Here is a 14,776-nt window from a genome sequence, read left to right on the forward strand (position 1 = left end):
AGCCCACCTGGAGGACTTCTGTGCTGTTTCCATCTGTCTTTGTATTCATCTGAAAAAAAAAAAAAAAAAGAAAAAAAAAAGTCTTTGTGTTGACTTTGAGTCTATTTCATACACCATGTCTTAAAACTGCGAATATAGGGAGGCAGACAGGAATCTAGGCAGGAGACAGACTGATTTCTAAGGAAACTGGGTGCTGTATCTCCCAGTATCTCCACTGAAAGTACAGGGAAGTACAGGTAAATAGTTGTTTGATGACCCAGTAATTTATGTAGACATCTAAACAAAAACTGGAATTCCTAAGTGCAGGGTCTATGAGGAAGATTTTGCTCAGTCAAATATTCTGTTGTTATTTAGAGTTTAAATTGATTACACAAATATGCATTTTATGCACCATTTCCATACTCCTTTGCTGAAATCTTTATGCAGCCTTTAAAAGCATCAGAGGTAGAAGGGTCATGAATATGAGATTGAGTATTTATTAAGAAAACTCCTTTGCACAAATGAAGGCTGAAATCATTTCTGATTGCAGTATGAACCTATTTTCACACCCTCAGTAAAAACAAGTATTTGGTTTATTTTAATATTTACAAATGTGGGGTTAAATTGAGCTGGATTAGTCCATCTTCCCCAGTCTAGCCATAAAGCCAATCCATGAATGATGACATAATTCTGTGTTGACACCAACAAGAGAGTGGAGAAGGCTGGTATGTGTATGAGGACACTTCTGTAGCCACTGCATACCTCTGAGAGCTTCCTTGGAACTGTCCTTGTGGAAGGCAGACCTCCTTGGAAAGGGATGCAGGGGTAGAATAAGGTGTCATAAATTTAGTAGAGGGGCAATTGCTTTTCTTGTCACAGAAAGCATAGTATTTTGAAGCTGCTGCCTGAAAGTCATCACCCACTTCAGCGGGGCAGTATTATATGTATGTCACATTTTTTTTGAAGTAAATTTAGACTAAAAATAAATGACAGTTGTCATTCCAATTGGTATTCCTTCACCTTATGTTGTCAAAGAAAGTACTTCTTAAGTTTGCCTGTCTAGCACAACTTCTCCATACTGTTTGAAAAGGTTTGGGGTTGTTCTTGGGCACCAACAAAGTTAAATTTCTTTGAGCCCTCTATATATTGCAAGTTACCTCAGCAATTATACTTTGGACAAGCTTCTAATTTATACAGAAAGTCAAAGCTCAGAAACATCTTTTTCAACAGAACATGCCTTTAGAAAAGGAATGCACATTTTCACTCAAAACTTGTTGATAGAAAAAAGAAAGAATAAGAAAAAAAAAAAATCAGCATTTACCTCCAATAAAAATTTATGATGTGTTGCTGTTCAGGGGTAGAGGTCTTGATGGTGGAGAAGTTTGTTTTGACTACGTACAGCTTTTTTTCTCAGGCAGGATTTGGGAAAAAAAACTCTCCTGGAGGCTCAGATGGTGTGTTTTAAATTAAAGAAAATTGCAGAAAAGTATTAAATGAAAATCTCTGTGGGAGAACATGGTGTGAGACTTCCCTGTAATAGACAGTTTCAGTTTTCAGGCCTCATCAAAATTTGAGAATTAAGCAGAGATGAAACAGTGTGTTATGATTTCATTTTAGATATGGTTAAGCTGCACTTTTTGAAGCTTTCCTTGCTTGTTGCTCTCTGAAAGAAACTGTGCGCAAATCATCTCAGTGAGAAGGAGAGATGACAAAAGTGCCTTATTCAGTTTACCCAGGTATAAATGTGGAATAAGTTACTAAAGCTGCCAACTTGCACCTTTGCAAAATGCCTAAGATGGAAGAAGAGACCTGCCCAGGCTTCTCAGTAGAGACTTTCAAGAAAATATCTCAATATTTTCTTTTGTCACCTGCTATCTCCTTCTTGACCTTGGAGGTTTCTAATTATTCTCCCAGAGCTGAGAGAAGCCTTGCAGACAGCCTTTTGGTAGCTGCTAATTAATAAAAAGTTTCCATTTTGGGTGGATGCAGTTATTTTTCATGTTGTAATTGGCTCTCAGACATAAGGCAACAGATAAACTTTGTTGTGCAAAGCCTTGGATCATTCCCTCCACTCAAGCAGGAAACCAGGCAGTCTATTTGTAACCACACCATTTATATTGTACAGACTTATTTCTTGTTTTGATTTTCCGTTTTATAGTGAAAAGAATAAAAACTAACAAAAAAACAGGTAGAGTATTTCCAAAGGAGCAGGGATTTAAATTGATAGCCTGAATCCATTTCATTTTGCCACAGACAAATATTTTCCCAAAGTAGCTTAGCTAAAATCTATTGTAAGGTATGCCAGAAGGATCAAAAAGATTTAATTCAGGGTTTATTTTATCCACCAGTGAACGGGACTTATCACATCAAGCAGAGGAATGTGAGTTTTGGAGATGGAGCTCTTTAGTGACGCCTCTGAAATAACTCTCTTTTCAAAAAGAATTCCACTAGAATAAATCCCCGTCCATTGCACATACCCTATCCACAGCAAAGCTGTGTATCTTGAGGTTTGAAGATAACTGCAACCATTGATTTTTTTTTCTTTTTTTCTTTTCTTTTTTTTTTTTTTTTTTAAATTCTTTGTCTTTAGGAACTCCTTCATAGATATCCTTCGGGCTATCCTACTGTCCTTGGAAGTGCTCATCGAAGATCAGGAGCTTCAGATAAATGGCTTCATTCTAATTATAGATTGGAGCAACTTCTCCTTCAAGCAAGCCTCTAAACTTACGCCATCTATCCTTAAACTGGCCATTGAAGGGTTGCAGGTAGGTGGTGGGTAACATGCTTACATCTTTCGTTACTACAGCCAGTGATCCATGCCTCAGCAGGCACTGGGCAGGGTGCAGAGGTGGTAGGAGAAAATAATCCAGAACCCTTCTGTGTCTGATTCATTTGCAGCCTATATTATTATTCAGATGTTTCATTTTTGCAGTCTTTTGCTTTTATTTCATCTGGAAATCACTGTAACCAATATGTGCATTATTTACTGCAGCAATAAGAAAGAGGTTTAGAGATTTGAGGTTTAATCCATCAGAGAAATCGGGGGGATTAAAATCCAGCAGCATCTGCCTCCTGGAGCATGCAGTCCACATGCAAGCACAACTGCATGCAGAGAGAGGGTGGCAGGAGAAGAGAGCAGTTCCCTTAGCAGATGGAAGTGTGCTGTCGTATTGTCTGTGTGGATGCATTTGAGTCGGAGGGAAATGAGGGAGAGGGAGGACAGGCTCCCTGTTGTGCCCTCATTCTGACCACTTTAATTTGTCACACAGAGTCCTGTCACATTATGGTTCAGACTGTTCAGGGTCTGCGCAGTTCCTGAGCTAAATAGGAGCAAGCTAAAACCATGTGCTGTTTCAGGAGAGGTGGAATGTGAGGGCAAAGTAACTGGGACCTGATGCAGCAACCTGAAGATAAGCACAGGCTATGGTGCTCAGGGTGAACTTCAGACTTCTGGGAAGACCTCTGAAGGTCATCCCATCCAACATCCTGCTTGAAGGAGGGCTGACCTCAATCTTGGACCAGGCAGTTTAAGGACCACGTCACATAGCTGCATTTCCAAAAGACGAGATTTTATAAATGATTGTACTTCCATTTTATTTGTAGTCCTTTGCAGGAATCCTGCAGTCATAAATACCTCAGAAATAATCTTCCCTGGTGTGCATATTTTAACTTTAACTCATATACTAGAAAGAACAATTTGTCCAACTAATTTTTTGACTAACAAATTACCTATAATTAGATCACGGTTGTCTCTACTTCATGTTATTATTCAAAAATGAGGTAGAAAAATCTGCCAGTAAATTTAATCCTCTGTTCTCCTTTGTGGGGAATTTTCAGCTATTCTAACAAATTAGGAAGTCAAGCTGTGCAATTAGTCCCTAGAAGATAAGGATAATACCTTATCTTCTCCTGCGGCTGCTATCACTTCATCTGCTTTCTTTGCAGAGTAACATTCTGTGGTTTAAAAAAAAGTCTTCATGCAGAAGGAAGAGAAGGACAAATAAAATGCATGAAGAAATCAACTGTCAACAAGGTGTTTTTGTACCTGTCCAGTTTGTTGCACTCTCAGCTCTCCAGTAAGAGGCCAGTCCAGTCTTTATCCCATCAGATTTCTGGCTGTGGCACTGTCAGGTTGTCTCCCTGCTGCATGGCGATGAGGGCATACATCGACCTCATGGCAGCTTCAGTTTGGAGGAGTAGAAAAGATAGCTATTCCTTCCAGACCTGGTTTCTTCTACTGTCCCTGTTCATAGGTGTTTATTCATCATCCCCAGAAGGAGTTTACTTAAAGAAAGCCCCAGCTTTTTTGTAGTTGATGGCAACACTACGTTTCTGGAAGTACCAGTTGATCTCACAGTTATGTCATTAGCCCAACATCCTGTGGTGGGCAATTGAAGGAAGTTGCTTTTTTCTTCCTGGTGGTGTTTGGATATTTCACTTCTCATTTAAAGTCATATTACTGTCATCTTCTGCATGTTAAGCAGAAATATAATTGTCTCTCTAAGAAGTACAAATTGAGATGTGTCCCAGACTTTAATAACTCTTTACAAGTCTGTAAATGCTCGGGAAGATGAAATATTAGTTACATCACCACTTGACCCGGAAGCACTTCTTGCTCAATACTACTCTTAATTCTGTTTGATTTTCTGTATATGCTTCACCACACAAGCTAGTTCATTATAACTCGACAGGGCACCTATTCTGTTTCTCAGTTATGTTATTTAATGACCTAAAAGTAGCTCAATGTCTCTACTTTAAACAACAGTTGTTCAGATGCTAAGTATATATTTGTACAGTATGGCAATCCTCATTATGCAAGTGCAAGGACAAATGTGTTCTCAGTGCCTAAACCATCTTGGATTAATGAGCTCTGCTCTTTTATCACTAAGCAATTGCTACTGTATGCTTTGAACTTACACATACTCCTTCGTAGACCTTAGTGATCTTTAGAATTTTAACACATTAAAGAGAATTTGATCATGTGGACATATAGGTGGGAAAAGAGAAATCAATATATTTTGCAAATAACTTGATGAATTTTGAATCGTGATTTTTATTCTTTTCACGTGAACAGCTTTTCCCCTTCACAGCATATTTTTCCCCTCTGTTCTTTTCATCTGTGAAGTTATCATGCTGATCTTGTAATTATCCTATCATTGTATATAAAATTTAACTGTGACTTAAGATGCTGATCTTTCAGCATTTTGTACAACAAATTAGGAGTATAAGAGCCTAAAAGCCAAGCCAAGAAACCCATGCTGCAATCATTAAACCAATAAAACAAGTAGAACATGGTCACTACAATCCTTTCCTATGCTGTACGTTTGCTACTGACTACTGGTTTGAAAACCTCTAATAAACATGAGAATTAGGGCTGAACTGTAAGTGTTACACTGAGTATATCCTGGATGTGCAGTGAAGCCCAGACTTTTTTTTTTTTTTTTTTTCATACATGATGGTTTGGTTTTGCTTAGAGGATGTAGTTGTTTGTCTCCAGACAGGACTTGTGATTTTAGGGTGCTCCTATCAAGGAATATAGATAAACACTTTCTCTTCTGCCTTTTCCAACACCAGTGTTACATACTACAGCTTGTGTAAACACATACACGGATCCAGATAGTAATCCCTCAGCTAGTTCTCTGAGTTGAAATGCAGCAAATTCTCTAACAGTATCCAGAAATATCCCAAAATTTTCAAAACATTCAGCACAAGCTGTGATCTCACCTTTGATGAAAACAAAATCAGAAGTCCATGAGCCACCAAGATTCATCTCAGTAGCTTACAGCACAAATCAGCATGCTGGATTCAGAAATGAAGGTCAGTTTGGCACTCCAGTGTACCTAGTACTGCCTAACAAAAAGGCTAACTTGCCTCACAGCTGACTCAAGGTACTGAAACAAGTAGAATGAATGGTTATATCTTAGTCCTTTCCTTTCCTTCCCTTCACTTCTCTCCTTTCCTCTCCTTCTCTTTCTTCCTTCTTTTCTTTATCTTTCTTCCTTTTTCTGATAATCCTGTAAAATGCAACTGTTATACTATATGCAAAGACAGTGACTCTTAAAAAACAAGCCGTGTCTTTACTTTGTGTCAATGGTGACTGACTGCAAGAGTGATCTTTATTTCCATATTTAATAGTACTTTGATTAAAGTTTTACAATCATTGCAGCTAATAGAAGTATCAACAAGGAACAGGGAATAACCAGGATCAGCAAACAGGACTTTGCCCCAGATTTTCATTATAGCCTGACAGAAGCTATGACCAACATCTATTAGGAGATCTATTAAACTTTTTTTTTTTTTTTTTCTTTTTATCTTCAATTTGTCATCATCTAGTGAAAATTGGATACTGGTATTTCTGAAAGGAGAGAGAGATAAAAGGAAATAAGGTGATGCTTGAACACGTTAATCAGATATTGTTGTTGATAAAATTCTGAAGAAAAAAAAAATCAAATAAGGGAAAGATTGTATAAGCTTCTCTCAGAAAATTAATGTTTAAGTTTCATTTGTCCAGAATATCACTGATGCAGACATCAAGTCAGATGATCAAGCTAGCACATTTGTTTGGACATTATTGGACATTAGAATTTTATGAAGCTTTTTTATCTTTAATATAAGCTATATATATATTTTTTTTTAAGATTTTTTTTTATTCCCTCCTACTGTGATTATATGAGACTGTCAGCTAAATTACAGCAGCAGATTACTTGTCTCTTGACACTATCTTCTACAATCAAATATTTTTCATGTTGTGTGTGCTTCAGAAGGAAGAGGTACAATATAAAATATGTTAAAATGCAGACTTGAATGCAGGACTTACAGGGAAAAAAAATATTACAAGGGTGTAATTTGTTTGCTTCCTGAATTGTTTTTCTAAATATTAGAGCTAATAAAACTTTTCCAGTGACAATATTTTTTTTCCTAGGACAATGTGTTTGTTTTTTGTTTGTTTGTTTGTTTGTTTTTTTCAAAAGAGAAGTATTATGTTAAAATATGTTTATTTCAAAATACGTTTGCCTCAAAAAAAATCTGGAAAAACATCTGGAAATATGTTTGTTTCAATGATTTCCATCTGGAAATTCAATATATTTAATATTCCATTTCATTATGAGTGGCAAGAAGCTCTTGAATTATTTCTTATTTGTTGTCAGTTACTGTTTAGTTAAAGTCTTTCTGAGATTATGGAATAGCATTTCAGATTATTACAGCCTGGGTATGACCATATCTTTGATATAGTCTAACAGGGGATCTGAACAGAGCCCAGGCAATGCTCATGCACCTGGAGACCTTGCCAGACCCTCTGCCCTGGAAGCTTATTCTTTCCTTTACCCGCTCAGATCCTGGAGCAAAAAAAAAACAACTTTTCTGTCCATGCTTACATACATTTATACTCTGAAAACTGGGGTCTGACCTCATAGTACTTCCAGCTGAATTCTTTAAGAATCATCTGAAAGAGGCACGCTATGAGAGGCTTTACATAGTAAGTATAAGATACAACTAGTCTTCTAGAGTTTCTGAACATAGTACTGCTCTTACCTGAAAGTTTAAAGTGAGTGAGAATCTATATCATAACAAACTGCAAAACACTCTAAAAAGACTTATTCTATCTCAGCCTTTCCATAGGAATCTGTAATGTAGGGAGAAGTTTGTGATACGAATCTATGGTGCTGTTATGTCTCATCAGGTATCTGTAACAGACTGTATTAACAGAAAGATGCAGAGCTCTCTGTCATGGATTACCAAAGGCAGACGAGCTCAAATCCTCAGTAATAGAAGATGGGCAAGTTAAACTACATGTGGATATGTATATGCTAGACTGGACAAGGACAAATAAAAACTCATAGAATGGTTTGGGTTGGAAGGTACATTAAAAGTCATCTGGTTCCAAATCTCCTCCCATAGGCAGGGATGCCACCCACTTGATCAGGTTGCTCAAGGCCTCATCTAACCAGGCCTTGAACATCTCCAGGGATGGGGCATCCACAAACTCTACGTGCAACCTGTCCAGTGCCTCACCACCTTCAGAGTGAAGAAATTCTTCCTCACCTAATCTAAATCTCCCCTCTTTTAGTTTAAAACCATCCCCTCCTTTGTCCTGTCATTATCTGACTGAGCAAAATGTTGTTCTCCACCTATTTATAAGCCCTCTTTAAGTACTGAAAAAGCACAAGGAAGTCATCTGGAGCTCTCTCTTCTTCAGGCTGAACATCCCCAGCTCTCTCAGCCTTTCTTCACAGGAGAGGTGCTTCAGCCCCCTGATCATCTTTGTGGCCCTCCTCTGGACCCGCTCCAATGCCTCAACATCCCTCTTGTGCTGGGGGCCCCAAAATCTTAGCATCTAGTGTAAAAATCAGCATAGGCTATAAAACAGTATCTCTGAGAGACTAAATGCAAGCTCAAACATAACCCATTCATTAGTTCTGCTTCTCCCCAGTTTTTCAGGCTGAAAACTTGGAAGACAGAAAGCAACAGGTAGCTGAGACCAGTTTCTCAGCGGTGTAACTTGGGGCTCTGTGTACATCTGTGAAGCAATGATTTATATTAGAAAGATACATCAAGGAACACTGGTTTTATTTTTTATATTCAGGATTTAAAGACTTGTTATAAAAAAAAAAAAAAAAAAAAAAAGGAAATCTTTACTTTTTGGATTTTGTACAAAAGCCTTGCCATTATCTTTCCTAGGACAGGGAAAATGCAGGGAAAAGGGATTTTCTAGACTGGACCCTAGTAGCAGATGAACATGTGTTTCTTGAGTAGTGGCCTACCAAGGGCAGAAAATTTCTTCAGAATAGAAGAGCAGGATTATCCCATGCCATAATCATAGTGTGCTTATATGTCCAAAATGCATGTTGTAGCTTCCCAGACATCTCTAAAGGCCCTGCCAATAACTCAAGCTTCTGTTTATAGAGGTAAGATTAGCTATATACATGTAAATGTGGTTTTACCTACAAAGGAAGATAAATATGCTCTGTGAAGAAAACAGTGTACTCCTCCCAGTAAGAATCACTGAACTGTTTCTGAAAAGACAATGCCAAGATCTAATGAAGTTCATCATCTGGAAAATGCCTACAGATTAGAATTTAACAGATGCTGTAAGATGCAGCGGGATTCTTTGCTTCCTAAACATCTGTAGCAAAGAAAGTTTCTTTATTTCAAATCCACTACGTGTATGAAATGTCTGCATATTTACACAGATAAGTGGATGAAACCATTTGTAATACAAGCACATAAAAAAAAAAAAACAACAATTTTTTTCCATTAAATGATTTCTCATAAGTTTTAAAATCTATTCTCTACTTGCCTTATTTTTTTTTTCCCCAATTAGAATGAGCTTCATGTTAGAGCCCTTTGCTGAACTGCTAAGCACGAAGTCACAGCTAATGATGAGCACTTAGTATCCATTGAAACAAGGTCAGCTTGAATCATTCCAGAAATGCTCATGCTATCTGCCTCCAACAGCTGTTCTGATATGTAGAGTGAGTACTCTCTGAGCTGTCAGTGAGGATGCCTTTGAAATTTTAGGAGACGAGAAAAGGGATTGACTCATTATATATAAAATAAAGGTAGATAAACAGACTTTACTCTCTGCAAGAGAAGGCCTATGCTCATTGTGTGCCTACCATCTCTGGGGATTTGACAGGAACAAGGAACAAGAAAAGCACAGTGGGCTGTAGATGTACGTTTGCCACTTGAAAATTGGAATTAACTGCTCAGTAGAACTGATCAGCACAACCATGTTTGCCAATTGGAGGCTTTTGGCTGTGGGTGACGATAAGCTGCAATGGGGACAGCCCGAGAGGCTGGATATGTTAAATGGAAAGTCTTTTTTTAATGCCAGTTATTACATTTTAGTAAAGGTCTCATGGAGTTGGTGATAAGAATGAGACAGGAGGCAAACACTCAGCTCTGACAAGGAGACAGAAAAGTCTGCAGTATTACATATTGCAATAAGTCTGCTTAAAATCAAAATCAGTTGTAGCCAGTAAACAAGCAGCTAGAGCTGACATTAGTCATACCCCAAAACTTCCCTCCAACACATAAATATAGCTCATATTAGATCTTGAATCTTGATCATACATGTTTCTTCAATGTTTCTGCTTGTATAAAATGTGGATCTAAACGAATTTACTTGCATTACTTTACATTATACCTCTGCTCATTAATTTCATAGAACCTCAGGAGCAGCGCATCTGTGACAGCTGTTTACTTCTTTTACAACCACTTTTTAGTATGGAAACTGAATGAAAGCTTCCTGAAGAGAATGCTAACTGCAGAAACCTTCTTGTTATGACAAATAAATATTATGCTGGGTGGTGGTTTTGTTTGTTTTTTAATATAAAATAGGTTGCATATACAAAACTAGACAAAAATAAGATATACGAGTAGTGACATTTCAGTGAGAGCTAAGTATGAATAGAGGTGGAATGGATACTATTTTATTTGAGACATGGGGTGGTAATGGAGGTATGTGTGAGTAGGGAAACAGAGGGAATAAAGGAAATCAGAGCAAGAGGTGAAGTGACAGCATGACTGCAAACTGTTATATGTAGCGTGAATTATCCCCTGAGCACAGGTAGGTAAGGACTAGGCTCTTTCTAGGTGAGGATTCATGCTGGGTTCTCACTGTCTGAACTGAAATCCATGATCCCTGGGAAAACAGCTGCAGCAGTGTAAGATCAGTTGTGCCCTTACCCACCCTGCTCCCAGTCCCCTTTTTAGCACATCCCTTAGGGATGTACTGCATCAGTGGGAACAGCCATCGGTCCCTGGCCGCTGCCCTGCAAGAGCCAGAGGCTCTGCTCACATGGCTGCAGGGAGGGCTCACACCAGGACTTTGTGTTCACTGTTTCCATTATGCTGCTCTAGGGAAAGTAATAATTTTTTGTGCAAGTTTGGTAACAAATTGCTGCAGGCAGGAACAATTTAAACTTCTGTTAAATCTTTACCAAGCCTGGAAAGGCAATGATTCTGAGAAACATTTGCATGTTTGTTTTTCTCACTGTGTGCAGAAAAACAGAACTTTTCTATTATACATAACAACTCATTTTAAAGCTTGGTCTGTTATTAATATCTCCTCCTAAACAAAACAACCTATAAAGTCTTCAGTATTGGCTATGCATATGGCCAGAAGAAACCACAATATCTTCGGTAAGCCTTAGGTGAAGTTCCAACTGATGTGAATGGCACTTTTTCCACTGCCTTTATGGAGACTGTAATTCCACCCCTATTACTCTTTGGCAGAAATAAATTTCAAACAAGTTTCCAGGCTTGGTGAAAATGTCTCTCAACATATGAGCAATTTTTGGAAATTTTGCATGTTGATTAGAACTTTTTGTCTAGTTATCTTGAACCTAGTTTGTTGTTGAACAGTTTTATTTCTCTTCTTCACTGTGTAGAGCCTCACACTTGAAACAAACATTCTTGAATAGCAGGGGTTCCTTGATTCAAAAATGTCAAACTGAAACATCTCAAACACTACAGCATTCCAAGGAACAGATGAAAACACAGAGTGAAAAATTCATTGAGACTCCCTACTTCCTTCTTCCCTCCTCTCTACCCCTTGCCCTCTGCCAAGCTTTGATTTTGACAAATTGACATTTTTTTGGAAAAAAAACCACAAAACATTTCAGAGCAAATTCCTCCAGCAGCTGTACTGCTCTGTAATTCAAACCTTCCTACAACTCTTTCAGGATATTTTTTGCATCCCTTTATGTTAGGCACATACTATATCATCTGAACGTGTATTCTGCTTTTAACTCTGAGCACACTCCCACTATTTTGAACTGTTTGCAATAGAACCAGTTTAAAGCATGGCTGCAATGTAATGAAAATCATTTCCATTTCAGAAGAGGCTTTCTGATCTACTCTAATCTACATGCAATAAAAATACGGCTAAGAAAAAGCATAGCTAGCACAAATATAATTGCAAAGCAAATATTTTTCAAATAGCAGATATATCTAGAATGTCGAAATACCTTTTTTTTTTTTTTTTTTTCCAGAAGTGAGGCAGAAGCATGAATATATATGTGATGAGCAAAATACTTTATCACTGTTTAAGAATTATGGAGGACAACAGCAGGACTGAAAATGGAATTGAAGCTTGACAAGGCTTATAGATTAATATACAAATATATAAAAAATCCTCTATTTTTCAAGATTATTTAGAAGCAGGTTTGACTAAGTAGAAGTGTGCTCAGTAATGCATGTTCTCAATGTTCAGAAGAGATTGTTTCTTTTGAGTTAGTGGGAATGTTGACACACATGTACGTGTCTGCAGCAAATACAAAAGGTCCTACTCTAACATCTGAGAGAAGTTTAATGAAGAGGGCCACTGACAATCCTAGTGTTATCTGGCTTAATTAGCAAGTAGAGAGAACCTGAATTAGAGAGTTTCTCGGGAAATAACACCTCAGTATAACACACACAGCATTTACCTCCTTGTGATAGTTTTTTCCTTTGTCGTATCACTTGATATTTATCAAACTTATTTCTAAGTGTGAGGACAGCTGTGAGAGGAAAGTCCTAAAGAGATAAGGATTCCTGAATCTGTACTGTGACTGAAAATAATGAATTGGTACAGATAAAATTTGGACTTAATTAATCAATGTGAGTAGGCTTTGTGCTAACATTGGAGAGAATATCTCCTATCCTTGTCACTCTCTCTCTGAAAAAAAAAAAAAAAAAAAAAAAAAGTTAATTTTATTATGCAAAAAATTTAATCCTTTGTATTTGCAAGCAAATTCTGAACAATTGAAACTGAAAAGAGAAATTGTTTGCTGAAATCCAAACAGGTAATGACTAAAAAATTCATTTTCTTCTGCTGGGTACTCTTTTTGCTTAAGTCAACAGTCACTGAAGCATGGAGACTGTACCCATTTGGCATCACGTGTGAAAGAGCCTCTTCAACAACTGGACTGACAAAGGACTAAGGCTGACAAAACAGCCGAGCTGTGGTTCTGTAGAGATACTGAAGTTAAGCTTTTCTATGAGAAGTCTATTTTTTTTCTCTCTCTTTTTTTTTTTTTTTTAATGAGAAACCCACAACTTTTCATACAGAATAACTTATCCAGAAGAGCTGCCTCTTGTTGAAACTGAGAGAAGTTCCTCTGTGAGATGAACTTATAAGCTTAAGCTTATAGTATAATACTCCAAATATTCCTACCCAGTCCCTACCATGGATAAGTGGGTTTGAAGGGTCTTCTGGTCATTGAAAAAAATTCTGCTGAAAGCAGAACTGCTTAGAAGTCCTAGATCAGCTCAACCTTGGTCATCAGAGCAGCTGGCCCTTATCTAGCTTTTTGCTACTTCCCTTTCTCCCTGCCCTTTCTCCACCTTTGACATTGCTTTCTCTTCTAAGTATTAAAAGATAAATAAAGCTGTGAGGGAAACCAGGTGTGCAAGGTGTGCATTTGTGACACTGAGCCCACATGGCTAGCAGCAATAAGTATTCAAACACACAAAATATAATTAACTATTCAAGAAACTTCACCCCTCCAATTTGTTATACATGCCTGAGTGAATGTTAATGGGGTCACAGAGCTCTTTGAACTACTGCTGACAGAACAATAAAGAGTTCCTGCGGTTTTCAAGAAACAGCATAGTATAATTTTGCTTGCTTTGCAAGGGCATTTCTTAATGATATCATTATACCCTCTAAACTCCTAGTCCATTTTCAGAAACTCACAACACTTCAAGTGACAAGTTACCTTCCCTTCTCCCTGGGAGAATTGAATCTCAATTATAATTTATAATGTGTTACTTACTCAGTGAATATTCTTTTCCTGTGCCTCTGAGAGGTGCCAGCTATGGTATTTTAATGAAGCCCCCCTGTTTTATAACCTCTCTCCTCTAAAACTGGAACAACAGCATTTAAAGGGCTAGGCCTCTTATTTGTGGAGTAAGGAAGGCAAATCAATTCCATTTGAACTGTGTTAACAGACAATGGAAATAACTTAGATCTATCCCTGTTCCAGATGTAACTTATGCCTGAATATTGCTGGAAGAGGAACAAATAGCCTTACTAGCAAATTCCTGCCATTGGTGATAAAATTCATTCAAATGTTTGAAGCATTTTACTACAGCTGCTTACACCATTTTGAGGTTGTTTTCAAAGATATTGTAAGAAATTAACTCAGATGTGTTTGTTAAAGTAATAAAATAAGTGAATGTTAACATTCACTTGAGTAAATTTATTGGGTATCTGATTCTAAGGATTGCCCAACCCTGTGTGTGTATAGGGGAAAAAATAAATAAGCAAACAAAAATCTTTGTGTTAGAGTAGTGTTACTTTTCGTTGAGGATAATGCAGTAAGTAGATCTGGAAGACTCTAGGCTGAGGCTAATGGAAAAAAATATATATTGTGTACTTATAGGAGATTTTGAAAATTAGTCTTCTAATGATTTTTTAATTGGAAATTTTACATAATACAAATTCTGTAATTACTTCATAACATGATTCTCAGAAAATTGCTTTTAATAACAGAATGATTTTTTGGGTATAGACATTGTTGAAAATAAATACCTGCATGTAGTCTCTTGACCAGCTGCAGTTTTCCCTCAGCATCAGTATCACTGGCTCTCCACAAATTGCCCTGACAAGTCAGAAAATACAATCACAAATACATGGAACTGACATGAAGAGGGGCAAGTGATCAAGAATTTCAGCACAACAAATCCTCAGATATATCACCAGCACTACTAACATGGCTGTGGTAAGTAACCACAGGCAAAAATTGATGTCTCCCTTATTGTGTATATTTGGGATATTTTGTCCAAACCCAGACAACAACCTCATACCACC

The 14,776-nt window shown here is 37.5% G+C and overlaps 1 protein-coding gene across 1 annotated transcript in view; it reads left to right on the top strand.

The window, feature by feature from the left end:
• Positions 1-14,776, top strand: part of CLVS1 (clavesin 1) — a gene marked incomplete at both ends in the record, with an annotated part of 90,717 nt that overhangs the window by 25,385 nt on the left and 50,556 nt on the right. Inside the window, 1 exon segment of the mRNA XM_084282850.1 lies at positions 2,570-2,744. Within this exon segment, the coding sequence (XP_084138976.1) occupies positions 2,570-2,744 (175 nt within the window).

This window comes from Netta rufina, assembly GCF_964035555.1.
Source record: "Netta rufina genome assembly, chromosome: 2".
NCBI lineage: Eukaryota > Metazoa > Chordata > Aves > Anseriformes > Anatidae > Netta > Netta rufina.